Source organism: Piliocolobus tephrosceles, chromosome 2 (assembly GCF_002776525.5).
Source record: "Piliocolobus tephrosceles isolate RC106 chromosome 2, ASM277652v3, whole genome shotgun sequence".
NCBI classification, from domain to species: Eukaryota; Metazoa; Chordata; class Mammalia; order Primates; family Cercopithecidae; genus Piliocolobus; species Piliocolobus tephrosceles.
In genome coordinates this window covers 37427218-37449331 of record NC_045435.1, presented here as the reverse complement: position 1 = coordinate 37449331, position 22114 = coordinate 37427218, and the positions used below count along the sequence as shown (strand labels likewise).

General features: G+C 36.6%; 1 protein-coding gene across 5 annotated transcripts in view; it reads right to left on the bottom strand.

Annotated features, from left to right (window-relative positions):
* Positions 1-22114, bottom strand: part of STXBP5L (syntaxin binding protein 5 like) — a 465182-nt gene that overhangs the window by 30415 nt on the left and 412653 nt on the right. For all 5 annotated transcript variants that reach the window (XM_023214416.3, XM_023214419.3, XM_023214418.3 and 2 more), the window contains 2 exons: positions 10089-10259; positions 7439-7678 (listed from right to left, as the gene is read on the bottom strand). In XM_023214416.3, the coding sequence (XP_023070184.1) occupies positions 7439-7678; positions 10089-10259 (411 nt within the window). The remainder of the gene's footprint in view (positions 1-7438; positions 7679-10088; positions 10260-22114) is intronic.

The window sequence follows — 22114 nt, the reverse complement described above, 5'->3', positions numbered from 1 at the left end:
GCTGTATTCTACCAGAGGCACAAAGAGAAGCTGGTGCCATTCCATCTGAAACTATTCCAGTCAATAGAAAAAGAGGGAATCCTCCCAAATTCATTTTATGACACCCACATCATCCTGATACCAAAGCCTGACAGAGACACAACAAAAAAAGAGAATTTTAGACCAATATCGCTGATGAACATGGATGTGAAAATCCTCAATAAAATACTGGCAAACCAAATCCAGCAGCACATTGAAAACCTTATCCAACAGATCAAGTCGGCTTCATCTCTGGGATGCAAGGCTCGTTCAACATACACAAATCAATAAATGTAAACCATCACATAAACACAACCAATGACAAAAACCACATGATTATCTCAATAGACGCAGAAAAGGCCTTTGACAAAATTCAACAGCCTTTCATGCTAAAAAACTCTCAATACACTAGGTATTGATGGAACGTATCTCAAAATAATAAGAGCTATTTATGACAAACCCACAGCCAATATCATGCTGAATGGATAAAAATTGGAAGCATTCCCTTTCCGAGACAAGATAAGCATGCCCTCTCTCACCAGTCCTATTCAGCATAGTGTTGGAAGTTCTGGCCATCTTTGCAGATGACATGATTGTATATTTAGAAAACCCCATTGTCTCAGCCCAAAATCTCCTTAAGCTGATAAGCAACTTCAGCAAAGTCTCAGGACACAAAATCAATGTGCGAAACTCACACGCATTCCTATACACCATTAACGGACAAACAGAGAGCCAAATCATGAGTGAACTCCCATTCACAATTGCTACAAAGAGAATAAAATACCTAGGAATCCAACTTACAAGGGATGTGAAGGACCTCTTCAAAGAGAACTACAAACCACTGCTCAAGGAAATAAAAGAGGGCACAAACAAATGGAAGAATATTCCATGCTTGTGGATAGGAAGAATCAATATCATGAATATGGCCATACTGCCCAAGGCAATTCATAGATTCAATGTCATACCCATCAAGCTACCAATGACTTTCTTCACAGAATTGGAAAAAACTACTTTAGAGTTCATATGGAACCAAAAAAGAGCCCATATTGCCAAGACAATCTTAAGCAAAAAGAACAAAGCTGGAGGCATCAAGCTACCTGACTTCAAACTATACTACAAGGCTACAGCAACCAAAACATCATGGTACTGGTACCAAAGCACAGATATAGACCAGTGGAACAGAACAGAGTCCTCAGAAATAATACCAAACATCTATAACCATCTGATCTTTGACAAACCTGACAAAAACAAGAAATGGGGAAAGGATTCCCTATTTAATAAATAGTGCTGGGAAAACTGGCTAGCCATATGTAGAAAGCTGAAACTGGATCCTTTCCTTATACCTTATACAAAAATTAATTAAAGATCAATTAAAGATTTAAATGTTAGACTTAAAACCATAAAAACCCTAGAAGAAAACCTAGGCAGTACCATTCAGGTCACAGGCATGGGCAAGGACTTCATGTCTACAACACCAAAAGCAATGGCAACAAAAGCCAAAATTGACAAATGGGATCTAACTAAACTAAAGAGCTTTTGCACAGCAAAAGAAACTACCATCAGAATGAACAGGAAACCTACAGAATGGGAGAAAATTTTTGCAATCTACCAATCTGTCAAAGGGCTAATATCCAGAATCTACAAAGAACTCAAAAAAATTTACACTAAAAAAACCAGCAAACCCATCAAAAAGTGGGCAAAGGATATGAACAGACACTTCTCAAAAGAAGCCATCTATGCAGCCAGCAGACATATGAAAAAATGCTCATCATCACTGGTCATCAGAGAAATGCAAATCAAAATCACAATGAGATACCATCTCACACTAGTTAGAATGGCAATCATCAAAAAGTCAGGAAACAACAGGTGCTGGAGAGGATGTGGAGAAATAGGAACGCTTTTACACTGTTGGCGGGAGTGTAAACTAGTTCAACCATTATGGAAGACAGTGTGGCAATTCCTCAAGGACATAGAACTAGAATTACCATTTGACCCAGCAATCCCATTACTGGGTATATACTCAAAGGATTATAAATCATGCTACTATAAAGATGCATGCACACGTATGCTTATTGCAGCACTATTCACAATAGCAAAGACCTGGAATCAACCCAAATGTCCATCGGTGATAGACTGGATTAAGAAAATATAGCAAATATACACTATGGAATACTATGCAGCCATAAAAACGGATGAGTTCACGTCCTTTTAGGGACATGGATGAAGGTGGAAACCATAATTCTCAGCAAATTATCACAAGGACAGAAAATCAAACACTGCATGTTCTCACTCATAGGTGAGAATTGAACAATGAGATCACTTGAACTCAGGGCGGGGAACATCATACACTGGGGTCTGTCAGGGGTTGGGGATCTGGGGGAGGGATAGCATTAGGAGAAATACCTAATGTAAATGATGAGTTGATGGGTGCAGCAAACCAACATGGCACGTGTATACCTATGTATCAAACCTGCACATGGTGTACATGTACCCTAGAACTTAAAGTATAATAAAATAAATAAATAAATAATGAAATCATTGCACTTTGCAGCAATGTGAATGCAGCTGGAGGCTGTTATCCTAAATAAAATGACTCGGAAAGTAAAAAACTACATCTTCTCACTTATAAGTTGATGCTAAACAATGGGTACACATGAACATATGAAATAGAATAATAGATATTGGTAACTCCAAAAGGTGCTAAATATTGAAACCTATAAATGGGGAGTATATATGTTGATTATTCTGTATGAGGCCTTTGTTACTCTTGTTCAGTCAAATGTAATGATTATGTTTAACTATGCTATTATTGTATTAGTTCTTATTGCAGTTTATAAGAGATAAAATGCGTGAATTTCATAAGTATATTTGAAATATACCCATCTTATATCAAAAGATCTTAACTAAACAATACTTTAATAAAGTTTTTCATCAAGGTTTAGACTTAGGATTAAAAATACTATCATTCTAATTTCAATTAAATAATTTCCAGACAAAGCCTATTAACCAGTTTCATATTATATCTATAAGAAAGCACATTAACCTATTTTCATATTTATATAAATTAACTTACTAGTTATTCAATGGAGAAGTGGACTTTAAAGGAATTGAATGCTGGAAAATAAGTTTGACTTAGGGAGTAAGGCTGGGACAACTCCAGAGTAGACAGGGTAGGTCCAAAAGTGAAAATCAATTATAAAAATAATACTGGCATATGACCAGTTTGAAGGCAGTGAGTAAAAGGATCAGAAGAAAAAAATTGAAGTTATGGAGGCTATTTAGGTAGTATGATGGCTATTAATTACATTTCTGTTAATATTCTACTAACAGAAATGACACAGTGTTAAAAATAACTAGTTTGGAAGTTGATATTGTTTGGATGTTTGTCCCCTCCAAATCTAATGTTGAAATGTAATCTCCAATGTTGGAGGTAGGGCCTAATGGGATGTGTTAGATCATGAGGATGGATCCCTTATGAATGGCTTAGCACCACCTCCTTGGTGATTATTGAGTTCTCTCTCTGTTAGTTCACATAAGATCTGCTTGTTTAAAATTATATGGTACCTCCCTCCTCTCTCTCTTGCTTTTCCTCTTGCCATGTAATGTGTCTGTTCCCTCTTTGCCTTCCACCACGATTGGAAGCTTCCTGAGGCCTCACCAGAAGCTGAGCAAATGTCGGCACCATGCTTCCTGTACAGCCTGAAGAGCTGTGAGCCAATTAAACCTCTTTTCTTTATAAATTGCCCAATCTCAGGTATTCCTTTATAGCAATGAAAAAGCAGCCTACCACTGGGGTAAGGAGAATGAATTTGTTCTGGAGAATCTTGACTTTAATCATGAATTTAAATCTTGAGTTTAATTATGAGATATATATGTATATGCATGTTATATATACATACATATATATAACATATATATATTACAAAGCAGTGCTAGGTACCTTGTATGGCAGAACTGATCATTATAGAATAATTTATAGTTGGCAGCATAAAGAGTTAAGTAGAAATAAATAAAATTTAAAATGAGTTTTAATAAATTTCTCACCGAGTTGCTAGTGGAAATTAAAATTCCTAGGGCAGGAAATGAAGAGGGGGAGGGGGACAGAGAAGGGACAAAGTTTGCTAGTGGCAGAATTTTCATTTTTTTCCTTTATATTTTGATTTTTACAATTATAAAATTTAAAATTTAATAACTAGATCTTGAAAGAAAAACAAAACCCAGTGTTTTGCATCACAAGTTTTGTACTGAAAAAAAAAAAAAAATGCTAGGTAGTCTTTTCCTTCTTCACATGATTTATAAGGCACTGTATAATCATTCCCTGCCTACTTTTCCATCTTCATTTAGTATCATTCTATCTAAAGGCTCCAGCTATGCCATGTCCTCTCTTACTTGTAGATTTTTACTCACGCCGGACTGAATTACTCTTTCAAAAGTTTTTTTTTTTTTTTTTCCTAGAGACAGGTCTCCCAGTGTTGCCCAGCTGGTCTTGAACTCCTGGGCTCAAGCATTCCTCCCACTTTGGTCTTCCAAAATGCTGAGATTACAATTGTAAGCCACTGCAACCAGCCCCTGAATTACTCTTAAACATCAGTACTGTACACGTACTCCCAAACTTGTCCAACTTCCACTTCAGATGTTATTTTTGTTAGGGAGCTCTTCCCCAAATCCCCCTGCCATGCTGCCACAGTATTCTTTATTTCTCTTAGTGTAATTTCCATTATTATACTCTCTTTATTGTAATTTTGTGTTTAATTTTGTTTTTCCCTACAAGTCTCTGAAAACAGGGACCATTGTATCCCCGTGCTTACTTCAGTGGTATGGTCTTGGTAAATGTTTGTTGAATGACTGGATACATTTCAAAGTAGACTGCTTTCAAGTCTAAGGAAACTATTTGACTCATGAATTTTCCTGGGCCAACTGACAAAAGTTTATTTAACAATGTTTTTACAGGAAAAAAAGATGCATTCAAGGTCAGAGAGCATGTCACTCACTTCAGCACTGACAATGGAAAAGTACTAAATGCCCTTAAATCCAAACCTTCTTTAATGGTTCCCATTAGCTGTGGCAGCAACCATAATAACATAAACAGTACCCATAATAGTTCCCATAAGCTTGGGCAGAGACTCATGGCTATAGGAAAGAAAATAGATATGGCAAGGAGGGTGAAGACTAGGACAGATAGTCAACAAGTAAGCTCTGAAAGAGGATGCACAACATTTTCTACTTTAAATTTAAACAAGCTTTCTGTCACCTTTATCTTTTCCCTCCTTTCTTTTTACTGCCATAAATTATGGCTCCCAAGTAGGCTTTCTTTCTTGTAATGGTTAATTATAGAACAAACATGGGAACCCAGACTAATGGTTTTCTCCTTTATATACAGCTTTTTTTTCAACAAATTAATAAGAATGTATTTTTAACAGTAGTTTCAGATCTAAAGAAAATTGAACAGAAAGTACACAGAGTTCCCACCTACCCCTTCTGTCATTTCCTTTATTATTAACATCTTGTATAAGTGTGGCACATTTGATTTAATTCATTAATTTATTTATTATTTTGTATTGACATGGAGTCTCACTCTGTCACCCACGCTGGAGTGCAGTGGTGAGATTATGACTCACTGCATGCTCATCCTTCTGGGCTCAGGCGCACACCACCATACCTGGCTACTTTTTAAAAATTATTTGTACAGATGGGGTCTCATTATGCTGCCCAGACTGGTCTTGAACTCCTGGGCTCAAGCAATCCTCCTACCTTGGCCTCCCAAAGTGCTGGGATTATAGGTGTGAGCCACTGCACCCAGCAATTTTTTAAAAAATATATATTTAGAAAAAATTTTTGGTAGTGATGGAGTCTCACTATGTTGCCCAGGCTGGCCTTAGATTCCTGGCCTCAAATAGTCTTCCTCCCTCAGCCTTCCAAAGTGCAGGAATTATAGGCATGAGCCACTGTGCCCAGCCAATGAATTGATGTTGACACATATTATTAACTAAAGTCTTGAAAGAATAGTGACATAGAGACTTGGAGAAGATAGCTTCCTATTAAATCTTATTAAATAGATAAATAAAAAGTTTTCAAATATTAACAAAATAATGCCAAAAGTTAAATCTATACTTATTTTGTATTTTGTCATCATTTTTTGGTCTAAGTATATGTGCTAAGAATGACAAAGAATTTCCCTATAATATTGAGAGACCTGCTTTGTTAGTCCAGGGATTGCTTATTTCTATGCTTGTGATACAGAAAACCACATTTGTTAGAATATTTCTAATTAGGAAATTGTCTTTAACTTACAGCTTTAAACTTGTGTGACAGTGGAAGTTGATTTTACCTTTAAACTTGTGAGGAATGCCTGGTACATATTAGATGTCCAATATATATAATCTTTTATTGAGTTAAAGAATGAATTGAATTAATAATTAATAATTCATTATGATCTCACTGGTTTGACTCCAACTAATTCACCAGTCAAAAGAATTGTGTATATTTCCTCACAATTAGGAATATAGTAAAATACATTTTTTCATGTGAACTATATGTTAAAATAAAGTAATCGTAACAATTAACTTTTAAAACACAAATCTGAATTTGCCACATTAATAGAGAACTGACTATTCTACCTACAATCTTGTCATATGAACTTAGCACATCAGTTAAAGGAAACACAGCTGTAACCTTCTATATATATCCTTTTATAATAAAACCCTTATCCTACAGATTAATGAAATTTCTTAACTTAAAAACTATCTGAAAATTTCTTATATAGAAAATAGGGAAACAATAAAATTAGTGATAAGAACAAATTAGGAATAACAGGAGGAATCACACTCATCTCTTCTTCAAAAAGGAAAAAAAGGTAATTCAAGGAGGAAGAAAATACAACATATGCTTGGCAACAACACTTATAACATTGGTCAAATTCTCTAGGCACTAGCATGAATAGGAAAGAAATTGTGTGGCATGCTTTTGAAACAAGATGAGAAGGTTATAAAAGTCTTTAGAAATCCACCTTTGGTCAGACAGCTTCTAACTTAATTATTCTGACTTCTTCAAGGATGATGTAAAAACAGTCATGCTCTAATCTGGCATGGAACTTTGGGTAAATGCTTCAATTTGTTAAAAATAAATTTAAGTTTTGCATTTAGGTTTTCCTCAGTGCTTTCCAGGAACTTATTTCCCATGTCATTGTTCAGGTTGGCACTTGCACAGTTTACTACTGAAGAAATGCTTTTACTCTTTTACCCCAAAGGAAAGCTACAATATGACAAATGTTGGGATGGTATATGATGTATAAAATTCTTAATAGTTCCCATTGTGTAGAATACTTATAACCTTTGCTCCAATACAACATTTATGTTTATAATACCTTATATCTAAATTTGAAAACGTAAAAGTGAAGGAATGAATGAATACAAACTCTTACCACTTGGCAATACCATGACTGGCTCTGTAAACCTTTGTTCATCTGCTAATGGTAGGTTTAAGGAGATGATTAACACCATTCCCAGACTGGTTCCAACGAACAGACAAGGAGAGATGGTAGAGTCATTTTTCCGTGCAAAGGATTCCATGAAGTATAGTGCTGTAATTGCTTCTTTAGAATCTTTGTCAATACTGGAGATACTAGAGCTTCTGGAACGATTATAGGAATTTTCTCGGTTTTCTATGGAAATACATAAAAAAAAACCCACACAAATTGTTAGCATATTTCCACAATAACATCAGGGATTTAATATATAAAAACCAAAATTACGAGGAGGAAGTAAAATTATATTGTTTGTTAATTGACCTGGGAGGGAGCTTATCCAGTTCACCAGCTTATTTTGAAGATGGAGAAACTGAAGTCTAGAAGTATAATTCATAAGCTTAGGCAGACCTAGGACTAGAATTGGAGGCTCCTGAGTTCTGGCTCACCATTTTTCTTTCTCTATGTTAACTCACAAGTTAGTTGAAATTCTTTTACCTAGAAAAAAGATTTAGTCTAAACAGTAATGGTTATAAGAATTTCTGTATCACTGAAATTGTGCTTCCCTGCTACCTCTAAATTGTTGGAAGTGTCCCTAACAGTTTCTTGTCAATTCCAAAGACAATATTGTGGCGATTGGCATGAAAGGGCTTATCTGGATCACAAGTCTTCTGTGGCAAACATATTCTATATCTGGGGTAATTATAATTGTAAAAATTAACATTTCTATCAAGGCCAAAATGCAAATTTTATCTCTCTGAACTGCTTTCAGGCTGTTACCTTTAATTCAAATCCAGTCCTAACTTTGCGTAGGGCTAAACAAAGAGTATAGACTATATGCCATCCTGTTGATAGTGGTAATCTTTCTGAGAGTGCTTCAGCTCACTTGAAAAAAAAAAAACAAAACAGGATGGTTTCAGGTTCTCCTCTCTTCAACACTTGTACATGTGCACACTCCAATAAGCGTAAACTTATACAGCTCAGTGAAATGTTACCAAGGTTGTCCTGCTCTTATAATCTCTACAGAGTACAAGTTCTTCATATTTTTCTTTCTACGGCCTTCACTCTCTTTTCCCTCTTGATAGGTACACATGTAACTCATAATTGTTTTTATAGAAAGAGGCTAAATATAGGTTCCTCAAACTATTTTTTTTCTAGGAAACAAAATATAGTATTCTTAATTTCTCCTTTTTATCTCTTAGCAAATTTATAAAAATAATTGTTTGTCATAAAATTTAGAGATGAGAGGGAGTTTGGAGGTTATATATTTTACAGGTTTGGAGACAGACTTAGAGTTTAGTAATTTTCCCAGAATCCAGGACAAATTAGAGGTAGAAGTATCTAAAATTCAAAATTCCCACCTCTCATTACAGTGATTCAGAGTGCTACTTCTGGCTGGGTATGGTGGCTCATGGCTGGCTGTAACTCCAGTGCTTGAGGCCAGGAGTTCAAGACTACCTTGGGCAACTTAGTGAGACACTGTCTCTACAAAAACTGAAAAATAAGATGGATGTGGTGGTGTGCACCTGCACCTCCAGCTGCTTGGGAGGCTGAGGCAGGAGAGTCACTTAAGTCCAGGAGTTAGAGGCTGCAGTGTGCTATGATTGTGCCACTGTAATCTAACCTCAGCAACAGAATGAGATCCTCTCTCTTAAAAAAATAAAAATTAAACGGGCGCTACTTCTTTTATAATCCTTACATAATGCTTCTTTTATAACATGCTAGCTATTATATGGCTCCAAATCTTTTCCATTCATGGTTCATCACCATACAAAGTTGATACTCATAGACACCTGTTAGAGAAATAACATCATCTGCATATCTAAGGGATCAGATTTAGTATAGCATAATATTTAAAAAAACAAAAGCTTAAATATAATATTTTTAAATTTGAGGACCAATATAGACCACTGTCAAAAGTTTTCAGGAGTAGTAAATAGAGACTTACTTCACAGCATAGAATTACTATAGCAGATTTTCCTAAATTTTTTTTTTCCAATCTCTCTCTCTAAAGTTCCTTATCAATAGGACAGTTGCAGCAAAGTTACAAAATTCCCTTTTTTTCCCTCTGTAAAAATGTCTGGTCTCTGGCTCTTGTAATTTACTCCCCTCCCCCACCGCCCCACACTCATTCCATAAATAATAGACCTTCCTTTTAAAAATATATGAAGATGAAGATTGCAAACTTTAGAATTTAATATCTTGCCTTTGTTTTTGGTCACATTCATTTGACAATTGAGGAAATTAAGGTTGCAATACATTAAATATCTACAGATAGAGACACCAAAAAGCTTACCATTGGGATTGAAATAAACTCTTAATTATTACGGGAAGGGTAGGGAACAGATTAAGGCATAGTTCTACCTTTGTACAGGGGAGCGGGTAGTTACCTATAAGCAGAGACATTCTGGTTTTAGAGGTGAGGGAGGAGGTGGAGTGAGGAATGGAGTTGGAGTTATGGCCACAGACCCATCAGGCTCTCAGGTATTCACTGACTAGTAGTTTTTAAATATCTTTCACATGTGATCTCCATCCCGTATCTCTGTTCCCATTACCATGGTAAACCAAATTTTAACTGTACCAAAAAAATTTAATATGTTTAACATACCTTCTGTTGTAACTGGTAAAGAAATCTCCATGCAGGCTGCTGACTGGGCTTTTCGAAATGGTGGTCTTCCAGGACCCCAGCGATTTACTTTTGAAACATCGGCACTAGAAAGACGTTTTCCAGAACTGCAACTCTGAGAAGTTGGACTTGTGCAGTGTCCATTTACATGGTCTGTGCCAAGAGGAGGAAGGCAGAATAAATATAATAATTAACTCTTAATATAAAAGAATACAAGTGTGTGGATTAACAAATGAAGATAAGCAACAATTCCTTTATTTTCTAAACCACATGAATATAGTTAAGTCCTTGTTCTTTTAAGATTTAGTCATAATTTTAGTAGTTAGCCAAAAATTTCAAAAGATATTTATTAAGCATAAGATTCTTTTTAAAAATATTTTGGCTGTGTAACATAGCTGAAAATTGATTCCATAGCTCTACCATGTATTTTGTCATTATAGTATTAAATGTTTTGTTGCATAACTTAAATATACAATGAAAGTACTTTAAGTGCTTGGAGTTTAAAAAGATAGAATAGAAGCATTTTAAAAAAGTTTTACTTTAAGTTCTGGGATACATGTGCAGAATGTGCAGGTTTGTTACATAGGTATACATGCGCCATGGTGGTTTGCTGTACCTATCAACCTGTTTTCTAACCCCTGCATGCATTAGGTATTTGTCCTAATACTCTCCCTCCCCTTTCCCTCCATCCCTTGACAGATCCCGGTGTGTGATGTTCCCCTCCCTGTGTCCATGTGTTTTCATTGTTTAACTCCCACTTATGAGTGAGAAGGTGTGGTGTTTGATTTTCTGTTCCTGTGTTAGTTTGCTGAGAATGATAGTTTCCAGCTTCATCCATTTCCCTGCAAAGTACATGAACCCATTCTTTTTTATGTCTGCATAGTATTCCATGGTGTATATGTGCCACATTTCTTTATCCAGTCTATCACTGATGGCCATTTGGGTTGGTTCCAAGTCTTTGCTATTATAAATACTGCTTCAATAAACATATGTGTGCATGTGTCTTTATAGTAGAATGATTTATAATCCTTTGGGTATATACCCCAAAATGGGATTGCTGGGTCAAATGGTATTTCTGGTTCCAGATCCTTGAGGAATCACCACACTGTTTCCACAATGGTTGAACTAATTTACCCTCCCACCAACAGTGTAAAAGTGCTTCTATTTCTCCACATTCTCTCCAGCATCTGTTGTTTCCTGACTTTTTAATGATTGCCATTCTAACTGGCGTGAGATGGTATCTCATTGTGGTTTTGATTTGCATTTCTCTAATGACCAGTGATGATGACCTTTTTCTCATATGTTTTTTTGCCACATAAATGTCTTCTTTTGAGAAGGGTCTGTTCATATACTTTGCCCACTTTTTGATGGGGTTGTTTTATGCTTGTAAATTTGTCTAAGTTCCTTGTAGATTCTAGATATTAGCCCATTGTCAGGTGGATAGATTGCAAAAATTTTCTCCCACTCTGTATGTTGCCTGTTCACTCTGATGATAGTTTCTTTTGCTGTGCAGAAGCTCTTTAATTAGATCCCATTTGTCAATTATGGCTTTTGTTGCAATTGCTTTTGGTGTTGTAGTCATGAAATCTTTGCCTATGCCTGTGTCCTGAGTGGAAGTTCTGGCCAGGGCAATCAGGAAAGAGAAAGAAAGGGTATTCAAATAGCAAGAGAGAAAGTCAAGTTGTCTCTGTTTGCAGATGACATGATTGTATATTTAGAAAACCCTATGGTCTCAGTCCAAAATCTCCTTCAGCTCATAAGCAACTTCAGTAAAATCTCAGGATACAAAATCAATGTGCAAAAATTACAAGCAGTCCTATACACCAATAATAGAGAGCCAAATCATGAGTGAACTCCCATTCACAATTGCTACAAAAGAGAATAAAATACCTAGGAATACAACTTACAAGGGACATGAAGGACCTCTTCAAAGAGAACTACAAACCACAGCTCAAATAAATAAAAGAGGGCACAAATAAATGGAAAAACATTCCATGTTCATGGATAGGAAGAATCAATATCGTGAAAACGGCCATACTGCCCAAAGCAATTTACAGATTCAATGCTATTCCCATCTAGCTACTTTCTTCACAGAATTGCAGAAAAAGCTACTTTAAATTTCATATGGTACCAAAAAAGAGCCCATATAACCAATACAATCCTAAGCAAAAGGAACAAAGCTGGAGGCATCAAGCTACCTGACTTCAAACTATACCACAAGGCTATAGTAACCAAAACAGCATGGTACTGGTACCAAAACAGATATACAGACCAGTGGAACACAACAGAGGCCTCAGAAATAATATCACACATCTACAACCCCTGATCTTTGACAAACGTGACAAAAACAAGCCATGGGGAAAGAATTCCCTATTTAATCAATGATGCTGGGAAAACTGGCTAGCCATACGCAGAAAACTGAAACGAGACCCCTTCCTTACACCTTATACAAAAATTAACTCCAGATAGATTAAAGACTTAAATGTAAAACCTAAAACCATAAAAAACCCTAGAAGAACAGAAGCATCTTACTGTGCAGTTAAGAAGGGTACATAAGAATATTGGTTCTGGGGCCAGGCCAGACTGCATGGAATTAAATCCCAGTGCTGCCACTTACTAGTTGTATAGATTACTGAAGTCTTCATGCATTAGTTGCCTCTTCTGTAAATGTGGAATATTATTACCTACCTAATGGAGTTTTTGTGATTTTTTTGTGATAATACATGTCAAATGCTAGAACATGTGCTGGCATACAGTAAACTCAGAACAAAAGTTAATTACTATTGTCATCTTTTTCCAGAGTATAAAACTACTCACGTCCAAGTTAAGAGTACTGTTTATTTAGAGCTTGTGCATTTGGCTCTGTTTTGATAGAACTTAAAAACTTGGCAGTGCATTAAAATATGTCTTATTTTTCTTAATGCTAACAAATTATATTTCAAACATCATTTCATAGTTCAGCAATATGCAGAATACATTTTAAAATGTGTTTATTTGGTCATACAAATGATGATAGAGTGCCAAGGAGAAAAATCATGTTTAATGGCCATGTTGAACATGAAGAACTAGTACTTGGTATCCACTATAATATAGCCTTACTGTATTATAGAGTTTGAAAAGGTATGATTGTATGTTTCCTGGATTCCCTTGCAGATAGTGCAAAGATGAAAATTAGTTTTCACCATTTAAATGGGCTGGCGTGTTTTATTATTTTTAAAAAATAGGAGTTAACATTTATCAAACACTTAAATGCTGGGCACTTTATACACATTACCTCATTTAACCTTCACAACAATCCTTCAATGTAGGTTTTTTTTTTTTTCTATTATCCTGATTTTGCAGATGAAGAAAGAAAAACTCAGAAAAAAACAATCAGGAAATTTTCTCATATCACATATGTAATAATCATGGAGGCAGACTTCTAATCCAGAGTTGTTTGCTTACTATCTGTATGCTTTAACATTTGACTACAGAGTCAGGTAAAATATTTGAGAAAGAGTAGCAATTTTGAAGACATATTTATTAGGGTTTAAGAGGCACATGTAATGCACACTGAGATCCAGACCTTTTGGATTCTGACTATAATGTGCTTTGGAGAGGACATTTTAAAATTAAATCTATCTGGGGATTATTGAACCTTCCATATCTGTATGTTTATATCTCTTCCAACACTTGGGAAGTTTTCAGTTATTATTTCATTAAGTTTTCTTTTTTTGGTATAAATTTAAAGGGTACAAGTGCAATTTGGTTACATGAATATATTGCATAGTGATGAAGTCTGGACTCTTAGTGGAATCACATCTGAATAAGTACTCTGTACCTGGTAAGTAATTTCTCCTTTCTCTCTCCCCCTCTGACCCTCCCACCCTTCTGAGTCTTCAATGTCTATTATTCTACACTCTATGTCCATGTGTACAAATTATTTAGCTCCCACTTAGAAGTAAGAACATTGCAGGATTTTTCTATGCCTTTTTCCTTCTTTGCTCTTTCTGGAACTTCTAAAATTTGATTATTTTTTTGCTTGTTTCCCATGTCTCCTAGGCTTTCCTCATTCCTTCTCATTCTTTCTTCTTTCTCCCTCCCTCTTTTCCTCCCTCCACAACACCCCTGTGCCACCTTTGTCTGATTGGATTATTTAAAAAGACCTGGGTTCAAGTTCAGAAATTCTTTCTTCTGATTGGTCTAGTCTACTGTGAAAGTACTCAATTGTATTTTTTATTTCATTCACTGAATTCCTCAGCTCCAGAATTTGTTGTGTGTTTTTTTTTTTTATGATATCTATCTCTTTGTTGAATTTCTCATTCAGCTCATGAATTGCTTTTCTTATTTCTTTGTATTTATCTGTATTCTTCTGTATCTTGCTGGATTTCCTTAAGATCATTATTTTAAATTCCTTTTCAGGCGTTTCATAGAATTTTTTTTACCTTTGGGGTCTGTTACTGGAGAATTATTGTGTTCCTTTGGAGGTATCATGTTTTCTTGATTTTTTGTGTTCACGTGTTCTCACATTGATATTTCTACAGCTGGTATAACTGTCACTTTTCCCAATTTTATAAAGTAGCTTCCATAAAGAAATACTTTTTCCTGTTGATGTATCTATAATGTAAGTTGGGTACGTGGCTTTCGCTTTGGTTCTGGATGGGCACCATAGTGTAGTCTCCATGTGATTACTTTGGCTGTAATCAGTATCAGAGGTATCTGCAAGTTCCTTAGTGGAAAGGCTGCAGTTGTTTTTGGAGGCTGTGGTGAGGATTTGCTGGGGATGGAGGTGCCAAGTGGGCTGGTCCTCAGACCTCTTGGTGGGGTATGTGAGCATCACCAGTGATGGCAGTGGGCCAGTTCTTGGTTCCCTGGGTGGCACATGCAGGTGTCAGCGGTGGTAGTATGGGCCCTGAGGTCTTTGGGCCCTCGAGTGGAGCACACAGGTGCTGGCAGGTGAGGTGGCCTGCTCCTTGAGTCCCTGGGTAGGATGCATGCATTGGTACTGGCAGTGGCAACAGCAGGTGGGTCCTCTGGTGCCTGTGTGCACAGACACTGGTGGTGTCAGCAGGCCAGTAGGACCAGTCTGCAGGCCACTGGATGGCATGCATGGGTGCCAGCAGTGAGCCAGGTGGCCCAATCCCTAGGCCTCTAGGTGTGATATACAGGCACTAGTGGTGTCCATAGTAGGGCAGGCAGGCTGATCCCTGCTCCCTTGGGTGAGGCATGTGAGTGTTCAGCCTCTCTGACGTGCTAGATCACCGGCTTCCTGGGATATAGGGTGCTGCATGGCTCGGGTGCCAGAAATGCAGTTATACCACTGGGTCAGCTGGCATAGCAACACTGCAGCCTTCTGGGTGGATGTGGCGGGATGCTGGAGATGCAGGATTCATTGGGCAACAGGGCAAGATGTAGTCTGGTGTTGACTCTGCTCTCAAAATGGCACCATATTGCAGCAGCTTGGGTCCCAGAGGTCCCAGCACGAACTCCCTCCCTGGAACAATGCAGTCTCGTGGAATCCAGGAAGCTCCTTATACTAGGCTCAGGGCCCAAGAGGGCCAAAGGGCTTTCTTATAGCTAGGAATGCAGGCATTTGTGGTTGGAATGTCGACTGCTAGGAATCTCTCACCATTTCTCCTGCATTGGAGCATCCCTCCTAGGTGTGAGCCAGTTCAACTGAGTGCCTTGCTTCCTTTTCTATGCTCCCATCTCAAACTTCCATGCTTCAGAGGGTCCCTATTGTTTTCCTACTGGATTAATTCTTCCCTAGATATTCTACCTGATACATTGTTACCTACTTGCTGTAGGCTCCTAATATATTGAGATAAAATTATTTGGTGAAGAAAGTTAAGAACAAGTTTTACTCTTGGATATATTAAGCAATGCCATGTTCTAGCCGTGATCTCTGGGTATTGTAGCTTCTACCTCCAATTTACTTATTATTTTAAAAATAGCTTTTAATTTAAAAAATTTTAACTTCCTTAGATTCTCACTTCCATTTAGACAAAAAGTTAATATTTTCTTTGAGTATCCTTCTGCAATTAATCTAATTTTTTTTCCCAACAGAAATAGAAGCATACATTGAATTCTTGCTCCAAGATGGCTAACTAAATGCAGCCAGGGGAACCTCTCCCACCAAGAGACCAGGATATTGGGAAGACTGGCACACTGCTGCAGATCTTCAGAGGGAGGGCATTGAGAGCAGATGGAGGGAAGACACAGAGGCTGTCCTTAAGGAAAAGAAAGCTGGAAAACCTGCATTGGGCTACCGCACACCACAACTTCTCCCCTGACCCCAATGACTCCTGCAAAGGGAGTGAGTAGAGCAGTCAAGAAACAACCTGCTATCGTCATGGGCCTCTGTAATTCCAGCAGGAGGAGACCCCTTAGCCATAATGGACACTTAAATTGGCAGGGAAAGCTGCTTAGAGAAGTGAGAAGCATTAAGGAAAGAACTCCAGCCAGTGCCCAGAGGGTTTGGCATGGGAGTACCTGTAATGGAGCAGACCAGGGATGAAAAACACTCTACAAGAATTTCATAATGCAATCACAAGTATTAACAACAGAATAGACTAAGGTGAGGAAAGAATTTCAGAGCTTGAAGACCCGCTTTCTGAAATAATAGAGTCAGACAATAATAAAGAAAAAAGCATGAAAATGAATGCACAAAACCTCTGAGAAATATGAAATATGAAATTATGTAAGGAGACTGAATCTATGACTCATTGTCACTCCTGAAACTGATGGAGAGAATGGAAGCAACATAGAAAACACATTTCATGGCATCATCTGTATTAGTCTATTCTCACACTGCTATAGAGACACACCTGAGGCTGGGTATTTTATCGAGAAAAGGTGTTTAGTTAGCTCACGGTTCTTTGGGCTGTACAGGCTTCTGCTTCTGAGGAGGCCTCAGAAAACTTACAATCATGGCAGAAAGTGAAGGGGAAGCAGTCACATCTTCACATAGCCAGGAGGAATTGGGGAGGTGCTATATACTTTTTTTTTTTTTTTCAGATGGAGTCTCCCTGTTGCCCAGGGTGGAGTGCAGTGGTGCAATCTTGGCTCATCACAGCCTCTGCCTCCTGCATTCAAGTGATTCTCTTGCCTCAGCCTCCTGAGTAGCTGGGATTACAGGTGCCTGCCATCACGCCCAGCTATTTTTTTTTTTTGTATTTTTAGTAGAGACAGGGGTATCACCATGTTGGTCAGGTTGGGCTTGAACTCCTCACCTCAAGTGATCCACCTGACTTGGCCTCCCAAAGTGCTGGGATTACAAATGTGAGCCACCACGCCTAGCCACTACACACTTTTAAACCAGTGTATCTCAGGAGAACTCTATCACAAGAACAGCAAGGGGGAAGTCCACCCCCATGATTCAATCACTGCTGATCAGGCCCCTCCTCCAACACTGGGAATTACAATTCGACATGAGATTTGGGTGGGGACACAGCCAAACCATGTCATTATCTATAAGAACTTACCCAACCTAGCTAGAGAGGCTAACACTCAAATTCAGGAAATGCAGAGAAACCCAGCAAAGAAGACCACAAGAAGATCATCCCCAAGACACATAATAATCAGATTCCCCAACGTCAAAATGAATGAAAATATTTTAAAGGCATTTGGAGAGAAAGGACAGGTCGCCTACAAAGGGAAGACCATCAGACTAAAGGAGATTTCTCAACAGAAAACCTACAAGCCAGAATCTCTAGTGAATTGACTGGTGAAAGTCTTTTCCGAAGTCAGTGAATAAGGACTGGAGGAAGTGACTGCAGACTTCAAGGAACATGCAAAAAAAAATCAAAGAAACACAATACCACCAGAGGAACAAAATAAACCTCCTGTGGCAAACCCCAAAGAAAGAGACCTTTAAGAAATGCCTGACGAAGAATTCAAAATAATCATCTTTAGAATTCCAGTGACCTACAAAAGAACAAAGAAGAAAGAAAAAAAACTAAACAGAATCAGGAAAACAATACCAGAAAAAAAGAGAAGTTCAATAAAGGGATATAAACTATTTTTTAAAAAAGCCAAACAGGAGGATTCTGAGATGGAATAGGAAGCACCAGAAAACTCTGCCCACCTAGACAACAATTGCACTGACAGAATTTGAAAGAACTACTGTGGAACTCTGGAGTTTATTGAAGATATACAACTTTCAGGGGAATGCTTAGATGGTAAATTGCAGCTAATTTTGGTCAATTTTAGCTCTTAGCACAGTAGTGCTAAGTATACCCCACTCCCAATCCCCTGCCAGGCAGCTGTGCACATGTTCCTGGAACAGCACGCACAGAGCTTTCAGGAGACAGGGTGGATCAAAAACAAAACAAAACAAAAAAATAAAACAAAACAAAAAAATAACCCCTCTATCCTAAACAAATCAGGGATTTGTGTCCTGATCATTGATGACTGCTTCTGATCACAGAAGTGCAAACAAAGAACTGCGCAGCCACTGTTGTTGCACTTACCTTCATTCCTGCAAGCCCCACACCCTCTGTTTTAAGTGAATTCCAAGGGATTTAAAGCTCCACTGCCACTCCATCAACTCCTTCATTTTTCTACTTTCCTTCTTTCGAGAGTCAGACATTAAAGAATTAGACATTAAGAAAACAACTTCATATACAGGGAAAATTAGAAAATGGCCACACATATCCAGAGAAAGGCTCAGAAAAGGCTTAAGAAGACCTTAAGATTACACCCCAGACCAATCTGGCACAGAGACAGATTACAACTATAAAGCAAATTAATAAATAAAACCTAAAACAATAACAGCAACAAAATAAACCCTAGAAAATTGAGAAAATATGATTTCCAGAATTATTACATTATTAAATTAAAAAGTTCCCTATTAAACAAACAAACAAAAATCATAATGTATACAAAGAGACAGGGAAGGATGACCCATTGAAAGAAAAAAAATAGCAACAGAAATTATCCCTGAAAAAGTCCTGAGGATAGATCTACTAGATAAATACTTTAAAACAACTGTCTTAATGATGCTTCAAGAACTAAAGAAAGATGGGGAGAAAGTCAAAGGATGTATGAACAAAATAGAAATATCAGTAAAGAGATAGAAAACCTAAAAAGAAACCAGAAAGAAACTCTGAAGCTTAAAAGTATAACTGAAATGAAACATTCACTAGAAAAATGCAAAGGCAAATTTGAGCAGACAGAAGAATTAGCAAACTTGTAGATTAAAAAATGAATATTATTGAGTCTGAAAAACGGAAAGAAAAAAATTCAAAATGGTGAACAGAGGCTAAGTGACATGTGCATCCCCATTAAGTAAAAAGTCAGTATTGTGGAAATTCCAGAAAAAAAAAAAAAGAGAAGAGAGACAGAAAGGGGCAGAGAGAATATTTGAATAAATAATGACTAAAAACTTCTCAAATTTGATGAAACACATGAATATAAACAACCAAGAAGCTCAATGAATTCCAAGGAAGATAAAAAGACTCACATCAAGACATTATTGCAAAGCTTTCAAAAGTCAAAGATGGCTCATGCCTATAACCCCAGCACTTTGGGAGGCCAAGGCAGGAGGATTACTTGAGTTCAAGAGTTTGAGACCATCCTGGGCAACATAGGAAGACCTGGTCTCTATTAAAAAAAAAAAAAAAGAAAAGAAAAAGAAAAAAAATTAACCAAGTGTGGTGGCAAATGCCTATAGTCCCAGCTAATCAGGAAGCTGAGGCAAGAGGATCATTTGAGTCCAGGATGTTAAGGCTGCTATAAGCCATGATCAATCAGGCCACTGCATTCTATCCTGGGTGACAAAGTGAGATCTTGTTTCAAAAAACAAACAAAAAAGAGTCAAAGATGAGAGAACCTTGAAAGCACCAATAAAGAAGTGACTCATCATATACAAAGCTTCCTTAATAAGATAATCAGCATATTCTTGATGCTGACTATGAAAACTTTGGATGGAAGGTAGAAGGCAGGAATCAATATATTTAAAATGCCAACAGGAAAAAAAGTTAAACCAAGAGTCTTATATCTGGCAAAACTGTCCTTCAAAAGTAAGGGATAAATTAAAATATTCCCAGATAAACAAAAGCTAAGGGAGATTATTACCACCAGATCTGCCCTGTAAGAAATGCGCAAAGGAGTCCTGCAAGGTGAAATAAAATGATATTAGGTAGTAACTCAAAGTCGTATGAAGGAATAAAGATCTCAATAAAGACAAACACAAAGGCAATTGTACAAGCTAGTGTTATTGGAACAATGGCTTATAACCACACCTTTTGGTTTCTACATAATTTAAGAGATAAATACATTTAAAATAATTATTAATTCATGTCGTGGGGTACATATGGTATAAAGATGTAATTTTAGAACATCAACAACTGAAAGAAGTGAGAAAGAAGCTGTAAAGTATCAGAATTTCTGTATGCTATTGAAGTTAAGCAGGTATCAATTCAAATCATGGAGTTATAACTTTAGGATATTAAATGTAAGCTAAATGGTAACCATAAAAATAGCTATAAAATATACCAAAAGGAAATGAGAAAGGAATCTAAACATCCCATTTAACGAACGGTCAAGCTAAACACACACAATCACACACACAAGACCACACACAAACAGTAATAAAAAAAGGACTACAAAAAAGCTATAAGGCCTATAGAAGAGAAATCATAAAATAACAGAAACCCCTCCTTATCAGCAATTGCTTTAAATGTAAGTGACTTAAAGCCTCTACTCAAAAGATAGAGATTGACTGAATGGATAAAAACACATAGTCTAACCATACATGGTTTATAACAGACTCACTTTTGATACAAAGTCACAAATAAATTGAAAGTGAAAGGATGGAAAAAGATGCATGCAAATGGTATCTAAAACAGAGTGGGGTAGCCATATCAATGTCAGACAAAATGGCCTTTAAATTTATAAAGTTAAAAGAGACTAAGAAGGACACTATGCTTTCTAAAAAGTTGAATATATTAAGAAGATATAACAATTATAAATATTTAAGCCTCTAATGAGAGACCATCAAAATATATGAAGCAAAAAATAAGAGAAAACAGAAATATACAGTTCTATAATAGTTGTACAATTCAATTTTCCATGCTGAAGAATAGATAGACCAACCAGACAGAAGATAAGTAAGAAAAAAGAGGCCTAAATACATACAATAAACCAACTAGATCTAACAGTCACATATAACACTCTATACACCAACAAAACTATACACATTCTTTTCAAGTGCACATGAGACATTATCCAGGATAAGCCATATGTTAGACCATAAATGAAGTCTTGATAGACTTAAAAAGATAGATGCCATACAAAGTGTCTTCTATGAGCACAGTGGAATTAAGTTAGAAATCAGTAACATAAGTACAATCGAGAAATTAACAAACTTGTTGAAATTAAACAACACACTCTTAAATAATCAATGGATCAAGGCAGAAATCAGGAAGAAAATTAAAAAATGATTAGAGATAAATGAAAACAAAAATACAACATACCAAAAACTTATAAGATACAGTGAAAGCAGTGCAAAGGGGGAAATTTGTAGCTATAAATACTTATAATAAAAAATAAGAAAGATCTCAAGCCAGCAACCTAACTTTACAACTCAAGAAAGTAGAAAAAGAAAAAAAAAACCCAAAGCTTGCAGCAGAAAACATAAACATTAGAGCAGAGATTAAAAATCAGAGAATAGAAAAACAATAGAGAAAATCAATGAAATCAAAAGTTGGGTCTTCAGAAAATCAACAAAATTGATAAACCTTTAGTTATATGTAATAAGAAACAGACAGAGAAGAGTCAAATTACTAAAATCAGAAGTGAAAATGGGGACATTATGGCTGATTCTATGGAAATAAAAAGAATTTTAAGAGAGTATTATGAACATTTGTATGCCAACAAATTGGATAACCTAGATGAAAAAATAATTCTAAAACGCAAAACTTACCATGACCAAGTCACAAAGAAATACTAACCGTGAATAGACTTATAAGTAGTAAGGAGATTTAATCAGTAATAAAAAAAAATTCTGATTAAAATAAAAAAGAAAG